Raw genomic sequence first — 23,642 nt, 5'->3', positions numbered from 1 at the left:
AGTGCAAATGACACGCTGATGGGATCATTTAAAAAGTATTGCTCGTGCCCGAATTCCCTAGTGGCACCAAGGGACAGGCAGATGAGGGCCTGGGGAAGGGGACGGCGGGCCTGGGGACATGCTCATCCAGTCTCTTGGCCACAGTCCGGCACTCCCAGAGTTCAAGATAAACAAACTCCATTTCAGCTTTTCAAGAGTCCTGGTCCCAAGGGCCCCTCTCTGCCTGCTGACTTGAGGCTTTATTCCACTCATGTCTTTTCTGATAACTTCATTTGTGCCCCAGAGACCTCAGACTTGTTTAAAAATAGAAAAATAAACAATATCGTTCCTGAAGTGCCCCCTCCCCTCTTCGGGCCTCCTAACGAGGTGCTGGCCAAGCTAGCTGGGGCTCTGTTCCCAGGGTTTTTGACCCTCTGCAGGCCCTGGGCCTGCTGCTGCCTCCACAGGGAGGAGACGCCCTGCAGCTTTGGAGGGCTTTCTGGCAGCCTGAATGGCTAGCGTCAGAGGAGGCGTTCAGTCACCTGCCTGCCACTGTTGGCAGCCTCTGCTCCTCACAGCTGGGACAGCTGGGATTCGGGCACCCATTCACCCAGGTGCAGAGGGGCAGGACAGGCCCCACACAAGCCCAACCCCAGGGAGACCTGTTGGGGACATTCCCTCTCCTCTTAGCTCTGGCCCCAGCCCCTCACAAGACTACAGGTCCCTTCTGGGTGCCAGGCACTGGACACAACTCCAGGACGCAACCCCTAAAGTCTCCTAGGCTCTTTAGCTTGTCATCAAAAGTCCTGAGGTTGAACTGCAGTTTGTGTACAACCTTAGCTTTCCCCATCTGAAAAATGGATCCAGCAACAGCAGCCCTGCCTACTTCAGAGGGTTTTTATGAGGACTGGATGAGAGAAAGGAGATGAAATGCTAAAATACTCCTGGAAAGTGAGGGGGATTTCAGGCAGCATTCCTGGAAGCTGCCTGTGGAGGAGGGCATGGCTGTGCCCTCTGAGAGGCAGGACCACCTGGGGAGTCTTTATGTATCAGCTCCAGCCTCACATCAGGGGCTTAGAGGGAAGGTGGCTAAGAAACTGGGGTGCTCCACCTGCAGAAAGACTTGGGAAGACATACATTCCTCACATCCTTGCTGGTGGGTGGAGGAGGAATTAGATTCAGCCCCAAGGGCACTGCTAAGGTGGATGAGAGAAGTGACCCTGGGGCCCTTTCTGTTGGCCCTAGGGAGGAAATTTCCTAACAGACAGAGGAGGCTCAGTCAAGAGAAAGCAAGCTCCCTGCCGCTGGAGGCCTCCAGGCATGAGCTGGGGGATCAGGCTCTGGTGGGAACAACCCACTCTCCTAGAAAGCTGAAGCTGAGATGAGGAGGAGAGACAATGAATTCCCTTGCATCTGCTGAAAGTCCCCCAGGCCTTAGGGAAAAGATCCTCCTTCTCTCTCCTTCTGCCCAAGGCCAAACGCCAGAGGGACGTGCTCCCAGCAGACCCACCCAGCATCTAGGGGAATGGAGGCAAAGGCCAGTGATCAAGATGTCACTTTTCATGTGGCAGAAAACCTAGAGATGGGAGATAAGTTCTCTCTGGAGAAGGTTGGAGCACCTACTGCCCCAGCCCCTGTTGATGCAGAACCTCCCCCTTGTCCCATACTCTGTGAACTGCCCCAGGGTTTAAGCCACCCCACCTTCAGGAAAGTCGTCATGGGGAGCAGCTGGCAGGGCTGCTATGGATTGAGGACAGCTTCTTTCCCTGCATACGCAGCACCCCACTTGGCCAGCTGCTCCTGCTCTCTCTGGGCAAATGGCCTCCTGGAAGAGGAAGAATCACCGAGAAGAGGGAAGGCTCCCAGCAGGGCCAGGCAGTTGGCAGTGGTCCCACTTCTTGAGTCCCTTCCTCCTTAGAGAGGCCTCTGAGCCACCAGGGACCCTGGGAGGGGAGGGAGGCCAGAGGACCACTGTGCTTTTTCAGGCTTGCACGCCGAGAAAGTAGAAGCAGCACCGGGGCCAACAAGGACCTTAGAACCCTGTAGAATTATCCATGAAAATGTCCACTACATCCTAGTTATCCATCTTTGGCTCTGTGTTTTGGAAAGTATATGGAAAGGTACAGACATAGATGCTCTAAGACTCAAAGAGGGTGCGATGAGCTGGGGCCATCTTCCATTGAACTTCCGTTCTTATTGAGCTCTGAGCTTCATAAGATTTCTGTTTCCTGCCAGGCCTTACAGAAGAAGAGTGCACATCAGCCCCTCACTGGGTCTGGGGGCCAGGAGTTCAGCTCTGCCTGGGTTCAGCCCTTGCCCTGCAGAGAGTGAAGCAGCAGAGAGAAGCAAAAGCTCCTGCCTCCAACCCCTAGGAAGGAAAGTTGCTTTGCTTGCCTAGCAAATTGTCTCTGGAGTGCACTTTCTTTTTTAATTTGCTTTTTGTTTATTGTTAACATAGTATGACACCAATAAAATAAAATTTTAAGAAAGCAATTCCTTAGCACCCAACGACCCTAACATAAATTTTCATTTTCTATTTTCTTTTGCCGTCTGTTCCCCTAGGCAAGCTTTATTTTATAATATTGTAGACATACATAGATACAATTTTATTCTGTGCTCTTGTCCATTAGGCATAAATGCTTTTTCTTGTTGCTACATAGTCTGTGTAATTATCATTTTGATGGCACATAATTGCATTGAGTTCTGATTTACTAAACCATCTCCTCGTGGCTGGACATTAACATTCTTTCCAGGGGTTTATTTATTTATTTGTTACTATAAATAATTTTGTAATAAACACCCTCATCTATTATTTTTTCATTTTTTGAATTTTTTTTTAGTTTAGATATCCAGGTTCTCCTTGGAGGTTTTAGATGGATAGAACTGTCTGCTCCAAGAATTTAAACTATGCAATCATTAAAATGATAATTATACCGAGTATGTAGCAACATGGAAAAATCTTTATGCCTCATAGGGGAAACTGCACAAAATAAGAAACTCGGGCTTTGGAATATCCTTAACCCAAATCAATGATAAAAGACAGAGCCTTGTGACACATCACTAGAGACCTCCCTCTAAGTTGACATCACTATAAAGGTCTCTTTGCATGTGGTTTCTCAATAGGCAGCTGTGCCCTGTGTTATCATACAATCCGTTCTGTCCATCCTCCCATGGAGGGTATTATGTGAGAACTTCCCAGATGGACTGCACTGACAGGCGCCACAGCACAGCTGGCCCTGCAACCTGAAGGCTAGGTGGCATCTCCTGCTGAGTGTGCAGTGGATCCTAGCCCCAAGTCTCCTCCTCCTGCACTGCTGCCCAGAGGGTGCCATCCTGGAGGGAGAGATGCAGAAGTTCTCATCACTTCTGTGACAGGTCATCAGCTCATCTGGCCACCCCCGCAAATGCAGGGATTCACGGGGCATTTTCCACTTCTTCCCTTGCTCTTGCAGGAGCAAACTTGTTCCTGGACTCTCAGCCTGGGCTTGTTTGCTGGCCCAGGAGAATGACACCCCTACGTGTATTTTTTTCCATTGCAATGCAGAGTTTTCCTGGAAAACATTCCAGGGAAGGAGCTCAGGTTTGAGGGTCAGACAGACCCGGGATCAAATTCCTGCCTTTCCTCTTATTTGGTTAAGTAATTTAACCTCATCACTCCTCAGTTTTCTTAATCTATACAATGGACTTACTGATATTTACTGCTTGGTTTCTTGTAAGGGATTAATGAACAAATGGATGTGAATTTGGCTGACACAGCACCTGATACACAGTAAATATTTAACAAGCACCAGTTTCCTGCCTTCCTTTCTGCCCTTCTTGGACCCGAGGGAAGGTATAGATAAGGTGTGGTGCCCAGAGGTCTGAGTACTTAATAAATGCCAAGGTAAATCATGGCTGGCTGGCAAAGCCCTTAGCAGGCAAGGGCAGCCTGATGCTACTGGGGCAAAGTCCCCAGGATACAGGAGAGAGAAGAACAGAAAGCTGGGGGTTTCAAAAATCCAATAATCCAAAATGTCAAGGACTGAAACATTAAAAGGCCTTTGAGTTGCTTAGGTTTAGACTCAGTTGTTTAAAGAGTCACCGAGTGTGAGGCAGTGGGTGGGCAGGGGGAGAGGCGGCTATTGGTGAGAGGAGGCTGCAGTGCGAGTCCATTTCTGTTTATATCAGTTGATTCAAAGTGAGGGACAAAATAGATCAATTGTTGCTTAGATGTGTTTGATAAAAAAGAAACTGTTGTCTTGATGCAGAGATCTACAGCCTGCAGAGTTCACAGGGAACACGGTTCCCAGCGTGCCCTGGGCTGGGTGTCCCCAAACAGCTGCAAAGCAGCCCAGACACCATCTGAGAACCTCTGGCGGCTTACAAACAGGAAGGCTGCTTGTAAACAGTAGGCCGGAACCAGGAGGGTCGTGGAGGCACAGCGGGGCCCTGCCACTCCAGGCAGAACCCAGCCTGCTCCCATGAGAAGCAGAGGAGCTAATGTTCTAGGCAGTTTTCTAAGCTTCCGCTGCCTGGTCTGCCCTTGAGCGGGTGACTTCATCCTGTTAGTTACAGTCTCTTGCTTTGTACTAACTGCCTGTAAAGTGCAGGTACAGATTGTGTTTTAAAGGTTTTTATATTGGTTGTTTGGAACTTTGTTTGTATTTTCCATGGGAAAACGTATAAACTGTCTTTAAGTTCCCAGCCTGAGCCACAAGTGTTGAGGCTACTCATAGTGCAACAGCATTAACATTGAGAAAACAACCTTGCTGCCCAGACCTGGAGCCCTAATGCGCCTGGGACCTTCCCGTCCTGAAAAAAGGAGTTGAAATGGCTGTGAAATCCCTTCCCTCCTCCTCTCTGGCCCATGAGCCTACGCGGTCCTCCCCCATCTTTCTGTTCTTTTGTCTGGGGTCGGAGCGAGGTTCACAAGGAAGAGGGGCTCCTACATCTTCCTTCTGTTCCCTCTGCCTCCGTCTCCTGCACGTCTGCTTCGCTTCACATTCACCCAAACAAAACTCGGCCTCTTCACTGACATCTGCAAAAATTCCACTCATGTCAAGCACTGTGTGAATTTCGGTCAGCACCACTGAAGGCTGGGGAGAGGGAGGTGGGGAGAGGAGGGAGGTGGTCTCTGGAAGGGCCCTGGCTGTAGCATTTTCATCTGCTGCCTCTCCCCTCCCTCCTCCCCCTGCCCTCCTCAGCCTGTATCCTGGAGTGCCTGTAGGGGCCCCATTCTCTCTCTACTGGGCACCAGCTCCTGCCTCCACCTAGCCTCTTCAGAGCAGAGGGGCGTCCCCACTCACAGAACTCACCTTCCCCCACACCAGTTGTTTTAGAGTCAATAGTAATCCTTTTCTCATTACCGTCGTAATTCGATAAAACCAGCAAAGCGGTAGAATGGAACTAGAGTCATCCGTTTAACAACAGTGCTTTATTTGGGGCTCTGGGAGAAGTGGTTTTTGTCAAAAGGGCTGCAGTGGTCAGTAGAAACATTTCCTAAATAAATCTAGCAGAAATTGCAAGAGGGAATCCAGGTAAAGGATAGGATTGCAGGAGAGACAGCTCATCTCAGGTGGAAGCAACTGTGAGCAACGAGAGAGAGCAAGAGAGGGAGAGGTGAGAAGAGGGTGGGCCCCAGGGCGGGGGTGATGTGCCATGCCGCCTCTGCAGGGCCCGGCCACCCACAAGACAGGGGTGCTGTGCTCCACACCACTTCTCCCCACAGCCCCCATCGCATCACCACCCCTGTTGGGTGGCAGGCTCTGTCCAGGCAAGGATGGGGCAGCCTGGGAGTCAGCCCGACAGCATCTGGTGTCGTGTCTCTGCCATTTAGAGGCCCTAGGAGTTTGACCAGGTCATTTAGTGGATGTAGTCGAAGGACTGTCCACGGAGAAACCCAGGCAGCTTATTCAGATGTAGACTCTTGGGCCTTAGGCCTAGAGGTGAAAGTCTATGCTGAGGTTAAGGATTCTGAATTTTGTTTAAAACTCCCCGTGGGACTCAGACACACAGCCAATGTGTTAGCACCTCTGTGATTCTCTAGCCTCAACTGCAGAATGAAGTGAAACGCAGGTAGGTATGCAGCATGTGAGCCCCCTTCTCACCCTCTTCTCACCAGAGCTGCTCTTTTTTTTAAGACAGAATCTCACTCTGTTACCCATGCTGGAGTGCAGTGGTATGATCTCAGCTCACTGCAACCTTCCCGTCTCCTGGGTTCAGAGGATTCTCCTGACTCAGCCTCCTGGGATTACAGGCGTGTGCCACCATGCTTGGCTAATTTTTGTATTTTTAGTAAAGGTGGGGTTTCAACATGTTGGCCAGGCTGGCCCCGAACTCCTGACTTCAGGTGATGCGCCCATCTTGGCCTTGCAAACTGGGATTACAGGCGTGAGCCATCGCTCCTTGCCAGAGCTGCTCTCCTTTGGTCCCCTGGAGAGTTCACATGGAGGTGACATTCACATCAGCCTGGCTGGCCAGCCAAGCCTCTGGCCAAGGTCAGCATCTGAAGAGCCAGAGCACACATTTCTGCTGCCCTCCGACAGGCAGGGTGAACCCCTGGACACACGCTGGCCCAGGTAACAGCTTTGCTTGGAGCTCAAAATGAACAACTCTACCAGGGCCAGGAATGCTGGTGGTGCTGATGGAGGACAGGTGAAGTGGGGTGGGGGTTACTCATGGTAGCAAATGTTTATCGGGGTCCAGGAAGTGCCTGGTGTTTTGCAAATATAATCTCATTCGAGCCCCACAAAACCCTGTGAACAAGGCTATGACTTTACTCATTTTACAGATGGGGAAATAGAGAGGCTCTGTGACCTCCCCAAGGTCATACAGCTTGTTTTTGTTGTGTTGTTACCTAGGAATTTGAATATTGTTTAGTGTGTTATAAGATATTGTAGAGTTGGTCACAAGCTATTAAAAATGGTAATGTACAAATGTGGATAGATATTTAACTATAATACAGGTAAGGTTTTGTTTCTCCTGTAATAGATGTTGATGAACAAGTGAGGGGACAATTGATTTTTGGTTCTCTTTTTTGTTCTTTTTTCTCTTTTTTGCTCAGGCAAGTTGCACTATTAAAATATTGAGACTGTATAAACACAGTCAAAAGCTGCAAGATGGGAAAGTCATGTAGATGTCAAATAAGAAGTCATTCTACTAACTTTTTCGAGTCAATCTGACTTCAGAGCCTCTGCTCACTCCGCTGCCTACCCCAAATCTCCCACAAGGCCAGGCTTCTAGGTGGCCCCCAAAACCTCAGGCCTGCGGTCCTTTGAGCTCCACCTAGGAGAGGTAGTTAGGGCAGGTGGCTCTTTGGGAAGGTTCCTCCAGGGAGTGGCAGGTACCTGTTGGCCTGGAATCTGGGGAGGGCTGGTTTGGTGGGTCTGAGCCAGGTTCAGGCCACATGATCCCGTGACTGTTTAATAATATTTAACATTTTTACTGCCTTTCTTCCCTATTTGTTCCATTAGCGATCCGCCTCCAGCTGCCGGCAGGACACATCCTTAGCCTGTCCCTGCCAGCCCATCTGTCACCAGGAGACAGCTCCCATTCAAGCCTCTCTGTTTTTAGACTTCAGGAAGGTTGAGCATCTCAAACAGAGAGACTGTCCCTTTCTTATAAGCAATTAGCAGGAAAAAATGCCTCCAGGGCCCTGGACAATAGAAGAAGTGCATTCACCTAAATAAATTTCTCACCCTCCATGCTCCCTGGACCACAACACCCCAGAAATGAAAATTTCAGGGTTCTTTCTACCTGGTGAGGATCATACCAACCAGTTAAGAGTCTTTGAGGGGTCTCAGGGTACAAGTTAAACCCCACTGCTGCCCTCTCCTCCTTCACATTTTTATTCCCTGGAAGAGAAAGAGACAGCTTGAGGGGCGCAGGAGGAGAGGGGAGTCCTCCAGCCCTGCCTCTTTTCCCATTCCCCTGCACAGCTTCTCCCTGAATCCCACCACATCTCCCTCCCTTCCTGATCTGGCCTCGGTTTTGCTCCCCTCTCTGTCTTCTTCCTGGTTTCTCCTTCCAAGCCCTTTGTCCGTCCTGCCTCCCAGCCTCACTGTCCTGTCCTAACTCTTGTCATAGCACTTTGTGTGTACTTGATTGAGACCCTTCCCCACGCTGTCTGGTTCTGAAGAGACATCTGTAAGTGCCTAGGCTGAGCTTCTTGGAGTGCAGCGGCAGCGTCTGCATCATTTTGGGGCACCCCAGGACCCAGTGCAGTGTCTGTTGCTCAGTACCTCTCCCTGATGCATTTGTGGCAAGGACTTGAAGTTCAGATGATGAGCTTTGTGTCTTCATCACCAATGGAAGAAGCCACATCATTCGCCCTCCCCCGCGCCTCTCCCCTGCCCTTGGCCTGTTCTCTGAGTAACTGTGGGCTGGCAGGGTCATGGGACTCATGGCGATGCCTCAAACCCCGCCTGCATGGTAGGTGGGAGTGTGATTTTGAGACATTTGCTCGGGAAACAGTTAATTAAATGCTCAACGGAGTCAAAAGTAGCACTGTGGTTGAGCATTTGAATTCAAAATTTGAGTCCTGACCTTCGTTTGGCTAGTTGCTTTCCTTCTTTGGGCTTGTTTCCTCTCTTTGTAAAGTGAAGTGACAATATCAACCCTGCATTTGTAAAATAAAGTGATAATATCGACCCTGCCACTTGCCTGCAAGGGCGTCACAGCCTGCACACAGTAGGTACTCACTCTTGTTGAACTGACTGAACGACGCTGACCCAACACTGCCACCTTCTGGTAGAGCTACTCTAGTGCTGAAGGGCGAATCCTGGTTCAGACCCAGAACTAGGAACTCTTCCTAGGCAATGGGATAAAGGAAGAAGAGCCTTCCCTGAAAGGGCGTCCATTCCCCTGTTCGCAGGTGAGTCCAACAAGTTCATCTACCTGTGGCATCCCAGCCACTGCGGGTGGTGATAAGCTCTTCCATTTCTTCCAGGCAGCCACTTGCAGGAAGCCCAGGAGCACAGGGTGGAATGGGTTCCACCATCCACCAGCTGATAGACTCTTTCCCCCAGTGACCCACTGCCAACAAGGGGTGAAGGACATTTTTTTTTTCACTTGAACAAATGTTAAAACCCTTTCTTTTTTTAAAAAAAAATACAAGCATTTAATGCTATTAATTTCCATGTATACACTGCTTTCACTGAATACCACAAATTTTTGTATGTTGTGTTTTCATTTTCACTTAGTTCAAAATAATTTCTAATTATTCGTGATTTCTTTGACTTTGAGGGTTTTCAGGAATCTTTTTATTATTGATTTCTAATTTAATTTTGTTATGTTCAAATAACATTTTCTGTATGCTTTAAATCCTCTTAAATTCATTGAGGTTGGTTTGATAACCCTGAATATGGTCTACCGTGATAAATATTCCAAATACACTTGGAAAAAATGTGTATTCTGCTGTGTGAGGTGGCGTGTTCTGTAAAATATCAATTGGGTCCAGTTGATTGGTAGTCTTTTTAAGTCTTTTATATCCTTAATGATTTTTAGAAGTCCTGCTTGTTCTATCAATCATTGGATGTTGAAATCTCCAACCATAATTGTGAATTTGTTGTTTTGAAAAGGATTTAAAATGAGGGGAAAAAGCCCTTTATGTTTACTCGCCTACTTATGATTTCTAATGTTCTTCATTCCTTTGTGCAGATACAGGTTTCCTTCTGGAATTTTCCTTCTGTCAGAAGGACTTCCTTTTATGTTTTTTGTAGCTCTGGTCTACTGCTGATGCATTCGCACAGCTTTTGTTTGGGGAAAAAAAAGAGTATTTTGCCTTCAGATTGGAAAGGTATTTTTGCTGGGTATAGAAGAGTAGAATAAGAGCCTTTTTTTCTTTCTCTCAGAGAGTTAAAGATATTGCTCCATTGTCTTCTGGCTTGCTTAGTTTCTGACAAGAGACCTAGTGCCATTTTTATCTTTGTTCCCCTTTACGTATGTATTTCCTGCCTCTGGAGAAAGATTTTTCTTCTATTTATTTATTTTTTTGAAACAGGGTCTTGCTCTGTCACCCAGGCTGGAGTGCAGTGGCGTGATCATAGCTCACTACAGCTTTGTTCTGAGCTCAAGCAATCTTCTTGCCTCAGCATCCCAGGTAGCTGGGACTGCAGACGTGCACCACCATGCCCAGGTAATTTTTTTTTATTTTTAGTAGATACAGGGCCTTGCTATGCTGCCCAGACTGGTCTCGAACTCCTGGGCTCAAGTGATCCTCCTGCCTCTGCCTCCCAAAGTTTTGGGATTCCAGGCATGAACCACCATGCCCAGCTCTGATTTTTCTTCTTATTACTGCTTTTTAGCAGTTTGATTAGGCTGTGCATTGATGTAGTTTTCTTCATATTTTTTTTTTTTTCAGGTATGATCTTGCTCTGTTGCCCAGGCTGGAGTGCAGTGGTGAAATCTTGGCTCATTGTAATCTCTGCCTCCTGGACTCAAGTGATCCTCCCACCTCAGTCTCCCGAGTAGCTATGACTACAGGGGCACACCACCATACCTGGTTAATTTTTGTATTTTTTTTTTCAAATAGAGTTGGGGTTTTTGCCATGTTGCCCAGGCTGGTCTTGAACTCCTGGGCTCAAGTGATCTGCCTGCCTTGGCCTCTGAAAGTGCTGGGGTTACAGGCATAAGCATGGGTCTGTTTTCATTAGCTGATTTTTCTGCTGGTTGTGGGTCTTATTTTCCTTTTTTTTTTTTTTTTTTGCATGACTGATAATTTTTTATTGGATGCTAAACACTGTAAATTTTGTATGGTTAGGTGTTTAATTTTGTTGTATTCATTTAAATGTTACTGAGTTTTGTTCTTGGATGCTGCTTTGTTACTGAAATCTTTGATCCTTTCAAGTCCAGCTTTTAAGGTTTAGTAAGACAAGTACTGTGTACCTTTCACCCTGTATTCACATCAGGGAAAGCTGGGTGAAAGGTGGACAGGACCTGTATACCTATTATATTTTTATATAGATATTTTTATACCTATTTTATTTTTCAAAACTGAGAAATAAAACTTAATGCTTGTGTTGTATTAATGCAATACAAACTTTGCTTGGCTTTCACTAGTTTTCCACTCATGTTTTTTGATCTGTGTCAGGATCCCCTCCAGGGTCCCACCTTGCATTTAGTCATCGTGTGTCTTTCGCTCCTCTGATCTGTGATAGTTGCTCAGTCTCACTTTTCCATGATTTTTTGGAGAGCACAGACCAGGTGTTTTTGCAGAACATCTTTCAACTTAGGTCTGTCAGATATTTTCTCATGATTAGACAGAAGTAATGGATTTGTGCAAATTCCACAGAAGTGAACCCCCCACCCCACTCCATTTTTTAGAGGCAGGGTCTTGCTCTCTTGCCCATGCTGCAGTGGAGCGATCATAGCTCACTGCAGCCTTGGACTTCTGGGCTCAAGTGATCCTCCTGCGTTAGTCTTCCAAGTAGTTAGGACTACGGGCACATAACACTACACCAGCTTATTTTAATCTTTTTAGAGATGGGGTCTCACTATGTTGCCTAGGCTGATTTCGAATGCCTGGCCTCAAGGGAGCCTCCGGCTGCAGCCACCCAAGCTCGGGATTACAGGTGTGAGCCACTGCACCTGGCCTGAACCACCCTTCTCATTGCATCATACCAGGGGATACCTGACATCAACATTACCTATTACTGGTGATATTAACCTTGATCATTTGGTGAAGGTAGTATTTCCAAGTTTCTCCACTGTAAAGTTATTTGGTAGACAGAGCTAGAAAATATAGGTATGTATACTAACTCATTAACTACACATCAATATTTATTTTGTATCTATCCATCTGTACATGTAGTAAAATGCCCATTAGTTCATATTGATGTCTCTGACTAATCCAGTACCATATCTAACCTTCCCTCTTGCTTCTTTATAACTTATTTTATCTTACTTATAACTCATTTTTAATTTATTTACGTATTTGTTCACTCATAGTATATTTGTAGTAAGAATTGCTAATCCATAACCCTGTGAGAATCAAGTTGACTCCCTAGAATACAGTGTTTATTTATATTATTTTGGTCTTTAGCCTACGTACCTGGTCAAACACCACTTTCCAAAGTTACTTGGTCACTTCCTCTTCTTCCCCTCCTTTCAGGGAGGTTTTGTCATGCATTCATAATACAGTTAGTTTTATTTGCCATGACCTGCATTCCATCCTGGGTTCTCTACCATCCCATATTGTCTTTGATTTGCATCCAGTAAAGTTCACTCTGTGGTGTATAGTTCCATGGGTTTCCAGAAATGCATAAAGGCATGGCTTCTATCTGTACCATAGCACCCTAGAGAACAGTTCCATTACCCCCAAAATTTCTGTTGTAGTCAACTCATTCCCCCTCCCACAACCACTGACAACTACGATCTGTTTTCTGACCCTATGGTTTTACATTTTCTGGGATGGACTCATACAATATGTAGCCCTTTGGGTCTGACTTCTTTTATTTAGCAAAATACATTGAAGAATCATCCATGTTGTTGCATGAATCAATGGTTCTTCGTTTTTATTGCTGAGTCGTATTCCATTGCATGAACGTACCACGGTTTGTTTATCCATTCACCTGTGGAAGTACCTAGTGATTATTATGGCTTGCCTTTTCATTGTCTTAATTATGTATTTTGAGCAATGTAATTTGAAAATTTTTAATATACTCCAATTTATAAGTTTTCTCTTATGGTTTGTGCTTTTTTTTTTGTATATTGTTAAACAGTTTTTGCCCCCAAGATCATGAAGATATCCTCCTGTGATATTTACCTAATGTTTTATTTTAGTCCTACGTATTAGACTTGTGATCAATCTGGAATTGATTTTTGTGTATGGTGTGAGATAGGATTATAAAGATTCATTTTTTCCCCATATGAATGTCCACTAAACCCAACACCACTTATGGAAAAGACTGCCCCTTCCCCCACTGCATTGCCGTGTTGTCTTTGTCATAAATCAGGTAGCCATATATGTGTGGGTCTGTTTCTGGAGTCTCTATTATGGCCATTGATCTATTTGTCTATCCTTGCACAAATACCATACCACATTAATTACTAAAGCTTTAGCATAGATTTTTTTTTTTTTTTTTTTTTTTTGACAGGGTCTCACTCTATCACTTAGGCTGGAGTGCAGTGGCACAATTATGGCTCGATGCAGCCTCAATCTCCTAGGCTCATTGATCTTTGTACCTCAGCCTCTCGAGTACCTGGAACTACAGGCATGCACGAACATACCTGGCCAATTTTTAATTTTTTTTTGTTTCCCAGTCTGGTCTTAAACTCTGGACTGAAGGGATCCTCCCCCCTTAGCCTCCCAAAGGGCTGGGATTATAGGTGTGAGTCACCACTCCCAGCCTAGATCTTGATATCTAGTGGTATAAGTCCTTCAGCTTTATTGTTCTTTAGGATTAACTTGGCTGTTCTTCACCCTTGCATTTCCATGTAAACTTTAGAATTGGCTTGTCAAGTCCTGCAAAATGGACCGGCTGGAAAACTTTAACTAGAATTGCATTAACTTTATGGATCAATTTGGAAAGAATCAACATTAATAATATTGAGCTTTCTAACTTATAAGTATATCTGAGGGGAGTTTTAAAAGGCACTAAAATACAAAATGTTTTGTTATACCCTTCTCCCAGGACTTGGGCTCTGCTCACCTAACCTTACACAGCCATGAGGGACTTTTTGGGCAGTGCCGTTCTCAGTGAGAGGGTGCTTCAGGTAAACTGAGGCTTCCACTCAAGACTGAGGAAGAACTGACGTCTTCTGTACCACTCTAACAGACACCTTCATCTACCGCTTTCTTTGACAAGTGCTTTACGTCTGTGTAAAATGTTTAAAATATAAACATTAATCATGTAATTTTATTTGTTTATTTATTTATTTGTTTGTTTGTTTATTTTTGAGTCAGAGCCTTGCTCTGTCGCCCAGGCTGGAGCGCAGTGGCATGATCTCGGCTCATTGCAACCTCCGCCTTCCGGGTTCAAACAATTCTGCTGCCTCAGCCTCCGAGTAACTGGGTTTACAGGCGCCCGCCACCACGCCCGGCTAATTTTTGTATTTTGTAGTAGAGACGGGTTTCGCCACATTGGTCAGGCTGGTCTTGAATGCCTGACCTCAGGTGATCTGCCTGCCTTGGCTTCTCAAAGTGCTGGGATTACAGGAGTGAGCCACCATGCCCAGCAGCCACTGCGCTCAGTCAATAAACATTAATCATATCTTTTTCTTTTTTTTTTTTTTGAGACAGAGCCTCACTCTGTCGCCAGGCTGGAGTGCAGTGGCGCGATCTTAGTTCACTGCAACCTCTAACTCCTGGGTTCAAGCGATTCTCCTGCTTCAGCCTCCTGAGTAGCTGGGACTACAGGTGCACGCCACCATGCCCAGCTAATTTTTGTATTTTTAGTAGAGACAGGATTTCACCATGTTGGCCATGATGGTCTTGATCTCCTGACGTGGTGATCCGCCCACCTCTGCCTTCCAGAGTGCTGGGATTACAGGTGTGAGTCTCCGCACCCAGCCAATCATATTATTTTAATAAGAGTGGGGAGCAGATACAATGCACAAAATAAAGTATGATTAGAAAATAAAAACGCTAAATGAAGTCTAAATAAAAAAAGAAAACAGAAACACTAGTAATAAAGAAAATTTAAAGATGAGAAATTTTACATAAATTAATACTGTTTGATTTTTTTAATGAGCTTTTGAAAGTCCAAGTGCATCAATGACATCATCATTGAGTCACTAGTGTATTTTTGTGTGAATTTTTTCCAGCAACTGTAAAAAGCTTTTTTTGACTAGGCGCTAGTTGGAGAAATGGTGAGGAGATATTTTTAAGCTAGGTCCAAATATTTTTCCTCTGACTTTCATCTTCAAATCAAATCTCTTGTTCAATAACTTTAAGAAGATCTTTAAAAAAAGAAAAAATTTAGTTTTTTTGGCAGGGACTGCAATCTTTTTATTGTTGATAAACTGTAGTTTCTATTTCCAAAAAACCTCCCAGCATTTGGGGTTTATTTTCATCTACTTTAGTTTAATCACGCATAGATGGAGATTACACACGAGTTACCTGTATAAATTGCTATACTGACATGTTTGTATTCCCTTTGTTCAAAACGCCCTCAAACCAGGGTACATGTTATTCTTGAAATGGAAGCATTGCTTTGTCAACTGTCACTTCCTTCCTCCTCTGGAGGATTGAAGACTTCTGAATAAGTGTGAAATTTCATACAGATGATAACTCTCTGGATAGGTCCCCAAATTTATTGGTTCAGATTTCAGATTGTTAAAGTTATAGCATCAAAAATCTGGAATCCAGTAAACTGGACCTGTGATCTCTAATGAGGCTTGCTCTTCCAGCTTCCCCTTCTTGGCTGTTCTGTCTGCCTGGGGCTAGACTGAACCAGATCCGAGGACACTGGCTGAGCTGGCCTTTAGCTCAGGATGGAGAGCAGGGAGGGACATGCGGCTGCACCACCATTGCCCTTAGCAACTCTCCCGCAGCACTATCGGTGCCCCTTTGACTGGAGCTGCTCTGTCGCAGGGGGGCTCGTAACCTGGGCTGTCCCTTGAGACAAGGACCCTGGGGGAGAAGGGAGTTGTGCCTTGTTGGAACAGAGACAGCCCTGGAACACTCTCCTGGCAGGTGCCTGCCAGGCCTCAAAGCGAACTATACTAGCCACTCCTGGGTCCACAGGACCCAAACACAGCTCTGGTGAGCTCAGCCCTAGCCCTGTGGCCTGACATCTGCCCTGCCATCCTCTCAGGGACAATGTCCCCTGCTCCATACTCGGACTCCTCCGTTTCCCAAGCCCAGTGGCTCCGTGTCAGCTCCATCTTGTTTGACCTTCTCCCTTCTGCAGCCTTTGGTCCCGTGGCCCCCTCCTGTGCCTCTCACTTTCATAGTGACAGAGTCATAGAGTCATTTTTAGCCGGCCGCTGAGTTCTCCTAGGCTGTGAACCATTTCTTTAACTTCAATCTAGATTCTGCTTTTGCACTTTTTATTTATTTATTTATTTATTTATTTATTTATTTATTTATTTTTAGATGGAGTCTCCCTCTGTCACCCAGGCTGGAGTGCAGTGGCATGATCTCAGCTCACTGCAACCTCCGCCTCCCGGGTTCAAGCGATGTTCCTGCCTCAGCCTCCCGAGTAGCTGGGACTGCAGGCACATGCCATCATACCCTACTGATTTTTGTATTTTTAGTAGAGTTGAGGTTTTGTCATGTTGTCCAGGCTGGTCTTGAACTCCTGGCCTCAGGTGATCTGTTGGTCTTGGCCTTCCAAAGTGTTGGTATTACAGGTGTGAGCCACCACGCCCAGCCAAAAAATGCTTTATATTAAAGTAAGAATTTTAGAGGGATCCATTTCCAAGGTTTTCTATATTTTAATGGCCGCTGCTTGGCCTTTGATGTTTTTTTTGGCACCAGGCACCTTAGTGGAAATAGGGCAGGACAGGTTCAAGAGTCCTGGGTCTCAGGCCGGCTCTCCCACTTGCTGGCTGAGTCCTTCCCCTTCCCCAGGCCTCATTTCCACATCCGTGAGATGAGCAGGTTAGCCTAGATCACAAATCCCCAGCAATTATGTTAAAAAATGAGAAACATGTACTCATCATACATATACATTCATTTATAAACTGTATACATTTACTACTATACTAAGCTGATATAATATCAAAATAAAAAAATTAAGGACAAGCTAAAAACTACATAAAATATTTAACAAACAATTCTCCCTTTAATAGGTATAGTAAGATTTCTTCCTTGCACTATGCTATTGTTTGCATATAACTACTAATATTGTAAGAGAAAGCGATGTGGTTGGATATGCTTAATTATTCTTTGAAATCTTGCTTTAAGATTGAGCTAGAGCCATTCAGAGGTCAGGTTCTGTTCAGTTTTTTTTTTTTTTTTTTTTTTTTAAATAGCTGTCGTAACTGATCCAAAGAGAGGAAATGTATCATGGGCTGTATGTCTTAAATCACAGCACTCATTTTCAACCCCCTTCACCAATTAAAAGCTTTTGATTGAAATTAAGCTAGTAATTGTCTGTCTTCCCTTACGTCATCAGTCAGTGGCTCTTACACTAAGTGGAAAGTATTACCTTTTTATATTTTTAACAAATGGATTCAAAATCCACTGACATTCTTTATTTGGAAAATTTCCAAACAGGTCAGAAGAGTCTGTTTCTATATTTTCAGGTATGTAATATAAGCATTTCTATAGGTGATACACATGTTTTTAACCACAAAAATCCCATTTTAAAAATATTCTCTTCAAAGCATGAGTTTCTTTAGAAAAGCAATAATGCTAAAATGAGTCACCTTTACCTTGAAAAGTCAAATGAAATTGAGTTCATTTTTTGGTGGATATTTGCTAGGTAGCATACTGCCAACAGTTACTTGTCATCATGGAAAGGTCAGCAAATTTGGAACACTTATCTTTTTGTGCCAGGAAAACATATAACTCATCTTTAAGTTTGATAGTGCTTTTAAGAACTCTTCTAAGAGCTAAGCAGCAAACCTCCATGTGGTTCAGAAGATTTTCATACTCACTTTCCTTCTGATTACAAATCATTGTATAAGTTTTACTTTTTTTTTTTTTTTTAAGATAGGAGTTTCGCTCTTTTTGCCCAGGCTGGAGTGGAATGACGCAATCTCGGCTTACTGCAGCCCCTGCCTTCCAGGTTCAAGTGATTCTCCTGCCTCAGTCTCCTGAGTAGCTGGGATTATAGGCACTCGCCACCATGCCCAGCTAATTTTTTTTTGCATTGTTAGTAGAGACAGGGTTTCACCACGTTGGCCAGGCTGGTCTCGAACTCATGACCTCAGGTGATCCACCTGCCTCGGCCTCCCAAAGTGCTGGGATTACAGGCATGAGCCACCGCGCCTGGCCAAGTTTTACTATATTTTAACTCTTTTTTTTTTTTTTTTTAAAGAACCATTTCAATGCCTTCTGCTGTACTTTAGGTATTTCTGGACTTACCTTCCTGACTGCAGTAGCCTGCAGGAAATCCTGCAGGGAAATCATTTAGCATGTGTCGCCATCCTGCACCCTCACCCCAGAACTCTTTTCCATCATGGAGCAGCCACCCCCTCAGTGAGTACCTTCACCTTTCCCCAGCAACGGTGTTTTCATTAAAGACATTCATTTACTATTCAGGCCATGTCTCTGTTTCCTTTAGTGGCTTGCAGAAATGTGGTTTTTCACATACAGAATCTAGGAAAACCATATTAGAACATCTATACCTTTATTTAACTATTTAGCAAAGCTTTCACAGTGTGAAATTTGTTCGAATACTTATATTTCTGTATCTTCAGCAGTATTTTCTCTGCATCTTCCAACGTGCTCACATGTTGTGTCATAGGTACTATTCATGCTACCAGCAGCTACCACATCAACTGCCCTGTTTTCAGTCTCTATAAGACATGCTGTGTGTGTGTGTGTGTGTGTGTGTAGAGTCATGTGACATGGATCTAAGGAGTGTATTGGTGTCCTGGCAACCACCTCCCTCCCATCACTACCAGCAAAGACAAGGGGAGGTCCCCCGGGAAAGGAAGCTTGGTATCTCATTCCCTGGCTGGCTGTGCGCTTGGGCAGTGAGCCTGTTGGCTTGCCTTGCACCTGCCTGAACACAGGAAAAGAAAACTGATGCAGGGCTTCTTGTTATGTCTGCCTGGATACTCATGATTTCTACCCCATAGAAAAGGACTTGTATTTAGAGTAGGAAAGGTTTCAGCTCTGACATTCTCTTGTTCATTTGCGTTTTCATTATAACCATTATCTTCAATTGTGGTGTCCTTGCAGGAATCTTGTGAAGTCACATATCCATCTGCAAGAGTCATCCCCGGCACCCCATCACGCTCAGGGTCCTGGCTCAGTGAGCCACCATCTACTCTGAGATTTAGATTGTGTCTGTTGTTTTCATCTCAAACCCAGGACACAGTGTTTGTAACAGATGAGAGAGGCCCAGGGAGACACAGCCCCGAACCTGATAGATCTCCTCCCTTTTCCTCCCTCCTCACCCACAGGTCAACCCTTTCAGAGACCGTATCTGCAGGGTGTTCTCCCACAAAGGTGTGTTCTCCTTTGAAGATGTGCTGGGCATGGCATCTGTGTTCAGCGAGCAGGCCTGCCCAAGCCTGAAGATTGAGTACGCCTTTCGCATCTATGGTAGGTGCTGTGGGGGACTGAGGGGTGACGGGTGGAAGGGCCATACACAACATACCATATCTGGACTCCATCATCAGTTCATTGATGGATGGTGTTAACTGGGGTTTGCTGGGGTATCTGTGGGTATGTGTCATATTTTGCATGTACCATGGAGTAAAAAAAAAAAGATTGAAAATGACAGCGTCAATGGATAGACTCCCCTCCATGTCATCAGAGAGCAATGGAGTCATTGGCCTTGATATTTGATGTTAGTGTGTGGTGTGTGGGCAGGCGAGAGAGAGAGAGAGAGAACCACATATGCATGTAAAGGATTTATGCTTATTTGGCAGAAGGAGCATTGGATAGGAAATTAAGGAAATTTGAACAATCTTGGACAAATCATTTCACCTTTCTGGGGCTCAGTTTTCTCATCTGCAAAATGAAGGGATAGAGAGAGATAATCTCTGAGGTCCTTTGACATTTTTTGGTCTCTGACTGTCTCGGGTAGTCAAAAGACTCTGCTGAAGTTCTGCTTTTCACCAGGCAAATGTCCGCTTAGCACAACTGGGATGCAAGGGAATTCTCAAAAGGAATCAAAAGGAAAGAAAGAAGTCTTAAGATGCTTTCAAACAAACCAGGTGCAAGTCTTTAGTGCATCCTGATAACTCTTTGGCCCCAAAGGACTTGCACATTTAGACTTGTTCATTTGCATCTCACGTTCCTTCCTCTCCTGCCAGTTCCTCCCCAGTCTCCACATGGTGGACTCCATCTCATTTCTGCCTCACCCAAGTGGGATGTGGATAGAAGACAGTAGAAGAGCTTTAAGCCAGATGGACTTATGAGGCCTCAATTTTTTCATCTGTAAAAACGACTTAATATTTTTGTATCCCGTACGTCCTCAGGTTCAGCATTCAGTAAGCACATGTGAAATCACAGAGTTCCCTCCTGAGAATGGCTGAGTAAACTCTTATCATATGGTCACTCCTGCAGATAGCAACTATAAAACTCTAAACTAAATACAAAAATCAACTAGCTGATGATATTGGAAAGCTATCGAAAGCGAGATGTGTTCTAGAGAGAGCTGATGCCTGGAAGAAGGAAACGGTAGAAGATGGGTTTTCCTTCACCCACCTTTTTATTTTTAACTTTTCTGTCCTGAAGGTAGGCTTCAGTGAATGGAAACACTGGACTCATGCAGGCTGATGGAAACACTGGACTCTTTCTGACTTGAAGAGCCAGAGAGTTTGGGGCACACACAGACCCTGCAAAGTGAGGGAGAGCCTATGAAAGAGAAAGGGAGTCCGAATTTTGCGTGTAAACTATGCCCGTATCTCTTTCTGACCTCTACACCACAAACACGAGGGCAAAGTCAAAGCAGCTCAGCTAAGGATAAAAGAACTAAATTGAGATTTGAGCTTCCACTACCTTTTAACCAGATCCACGAGTGACAGGATTTGCACTTTGAGTCCAAATCAATTGCCTGCTAAAACCAAAAATTCAGCTCTCTTTGGAGAAATACAGAGTCTCTACAACAAAACATTTATAATGTCCAAGAAGCTATTCAAAATCGTACATGATGTACAAAAATATTTTTTAATTGATGAATTCTCAAGAATGGAGACTGACTGACATGACCCAGATGTTGGAATTAGCTAATAAAGATTTTAAAACAGCTATTATAACTGTATTAGTCAGGATTCTGCAGAGAAACAGAACCAATAGGCTATTTATGTGTGTATATGAGTGTATGTGTGTGTATCTATTTGTGTGTGTTTACATGTGTGTATATATATACACTTACACACACACACACACACATATATATACACACACACATATCTCTACATATATATGTAGAAAGAGAGAGAGATTTATTCTAGGAACTGGCTCGTGTGATTACGGAGGCTGAGAAGTCCCATGATCTGCTGTCTGCAAGCTGGAAAGCTAAGAAAGGTGGTGGCGTAATTCATTCTGAATGTCCAAGAACCAGGAGCATCAACGTCTGTGTATGGGAGAAGATGGATGTCTCAGCTCAGAGAGTACAAATTCATCCTTCCTCCACCTTTTTGTTCTGTTGGGTCCTCCATGGATGGAACAATGTCCAATTGGTGAGGGTGGATCTTTACTCAGTCTATTGATTCAAATGCTAATCTCTTCCAGAAACACCCTCACAGAGATACCCAGAAAGAATGTGTTGCCAGCTATCTGGGCACCCTTAGCTCAGTCAAGTTGACACATACCATTAATCATCACAGTATTCATGCCCAAGGATGTAAAAACTGCTCATAACAAATGAAAAGATAGGAAATCTCAGCAGAGAAGCAGAAATTATAAGAAAGAATCAACTGGAAAATATAGAACTGAAAAGACATCTGAAACAAAAATTCACTGGATGAGCTTAACGAGAGAATTGAGATAACAGAGGAGTCAGGAAACTTGAAGATAGATCAATAGAAATAACCTAATCTGAAGAACAGAGAGAAAAATTACTCAGGGAAAGGAGAACAGAGCCTCAGAGACATGAAGGACAATAGAAAGCTCTAACATGTATCTAAGTGGAGTCTGAGAAGGAGAGGAGAGAGTGAATATGGCAGAACAGATATCTGAAGACCTAATGGCCCCAAATGTCCTACATTTGATGTAAGACACAGATTTACGGTGAACTCCAAGCAGGATATGTAGAAATTAAATCACATACCCAAATTATGTTGGCTTCGTAGGCCCCACCTGTCTACACCAGCTTTCCTCCTTCCTTCCCCCAAGTATTTCTGGGAGTCTCCAGGGGGATCCCAATGCATCCAGGGAGTTGGAGCCCTCTAGCCGCTGCTCCTCTCAGCCAGGCCTCCCACAGGTGGCAGCTGTGTTGGCTCAAGCCCCTATCAGTGCTCCTCTGGCTGGTGTCGCTCCTCTGGAGGATGCCAGCCTAGGCTTGGTGTTCCCCGTCTTAGCCAAGAGTCTTTAGGTTGCAAACCACAGAAACTTACCTATGTAAAAGCCACTGATAAGAACCAGCACTAGATGAGTTTTTCATTGTGTAAGAAATTACCACAAGCTTAGAGGCTTTAGATGACATACATTAGTAACCTCACAGTTTCTGTGGGCTAGGAGTCCAGGCATGACTTAGTTGGGTCCTCCTCTTAGGGTTTCACAAGCTGCCATCAAGCTTCCGGCTGGGGTGCCTTCTCACCTGGAGGGCGCTTGACTGGCGGAGTCTGCTCCTGAGCTTGCTCACGTTGTTGGCAGAATTTACTTCCTTATGTCTGCAGGACTTAGGGCCTTAACTTCTTGCCGGCTCTCAGTCAGAGGTTGCCCTCAGCTCCTGGACACCTGGGCCTCTCAACCTGGCCACTTGCTTCTTTAAAGACAGCCAGCGGGAGAGACTCTTGAGTCACCCCACTGGCAAGATGGAGTCATAAAAGACAGCGTGTTGGCGGAAGTGACAGCCCATCAATTTTGCCAAGTTTCATTGGTTACAAGCAAGTCACAGTTCCCACCCACACTCAAGGGAGTTGGGGATTATACAAAAGCCTGAGCACCAAGACGTGGGGCTCTTGGGAGAGAGGTCACTAGAGTTCATCTGCCAAGAGCATTATGGAGCCCATGGTGGAAGTGAGGCAGGACTCCTGGGGCCCTGGGGCACAGCTGGATGAGAGTCAAGAAGCCAGACAGCTGTGGTCTCCTCTCCACGGCTGCCTCGTCTCTCATCTCTGCCTCTCTCTGTGGGCTTTCCTTCTCCTTCTGCAGATCTGCTATGCCTCTGTGCCCACAGGCCAAAGATGACTCCCCGGCCCCCACATGGCCTGCAGGCTTCACTCTGAGTAGCCACAAGCATCTCTGTTTCTCCCTTCTGTTTTCTCACCCAGCCTATGATCTAGCTTCCTCGGGATAGGTGACCAGCCTTGCCCAATCACCTGCAGCCAAAAAGAAGCAGAGTTGTGAAACAAGCATGGCTCCAGAGGCCTGCCACTGGGGTGGGGACACTTCTCAGAGATGGTAGAGCGTAGGCTGGGCAGAGGCCACAAAAGACGTCTTCCTCCGCTGACTTTCTGTGGTTTCCTGAGCTAAACAAACAAAAACACTCAAACCCTTCAGGAGAGAGGTGAGCAGCAGGTTCTCCTTGGGCTTCAAGGCACAAGCTAAATCGTGTTCAGCTGTGACGTGGGGAAAACACCCACTGTCCCAAGAGGTCAGACTGAGAGCCTCAGGGCAGATCAAGGACTAGACAACGCAATATCCCCCACAATGTCTTTGTATCTTCCTCCCCCGACTCTCTCCAGGCCCCTTGGAGCATATAGGTTCCTTCCTCCAGCCTAAGCATAAACACAAAAAGCTCAAAGCCTTCATGCAAATCAGCTGTGCAAATAGACGCCCAGGGGCTCATAAATGCCCAAGCTTCATCAAATAGACTCAGACGAACCTGAATTCTCTCAGGGCTCAGAAGGTTTCTTTACAGAGCTGTCAGCAAGATTAGAGATGGGACACGTGGATCCTGAGCCTGAGTAATAAGTCGAGGAGGGAGTGGTCCACAGTGAAGGATGAAGAG

General features: G+C 45.3%; 1 protein-coding gene across 1 annotated transcript in view; it reads left to right on the top strand.

Annotated features, from left to right (window-relative positions):
- CIB4 (calcium and integrin binding family member 4) overlaps positions 1 to 23,642 on the top strand; it is a 60,541-nt gene that overhangs the window by 25,939 nt on the left and 10,960 nt on the right. The window contains exon 4 of the mRNA XM_073022866.1: positions 18,979 to 19,120. Within this exon, the coding sequence (XP_072878967.1) occupies positions 18,979 to 19,120 (142 nt within the window). The remainder of the gene's footprint in view (positions 1 to 18,978; positions 19,121 to 23,642) is intronic.

The sequence above is a fragment of the Chlorocebus sabaeus genome, chromosome 14 (assembly GCF_047675955.1).
Source record: "Chlorocebus sabaeus isolate Y175 chromosome 14, mChlSab1.0.hap1, whole genome shotgun sequence".
Taxonomy (NCBI): Eukaryota; Metazoa; Chordata; class Mammalia; order Primates; family Cercopithecidae; genus Chlorocebus; species Chlorocebus sabaeus.
This window is presented reverse-complemented; position numbering and strand designations above follow the sequence as displayed.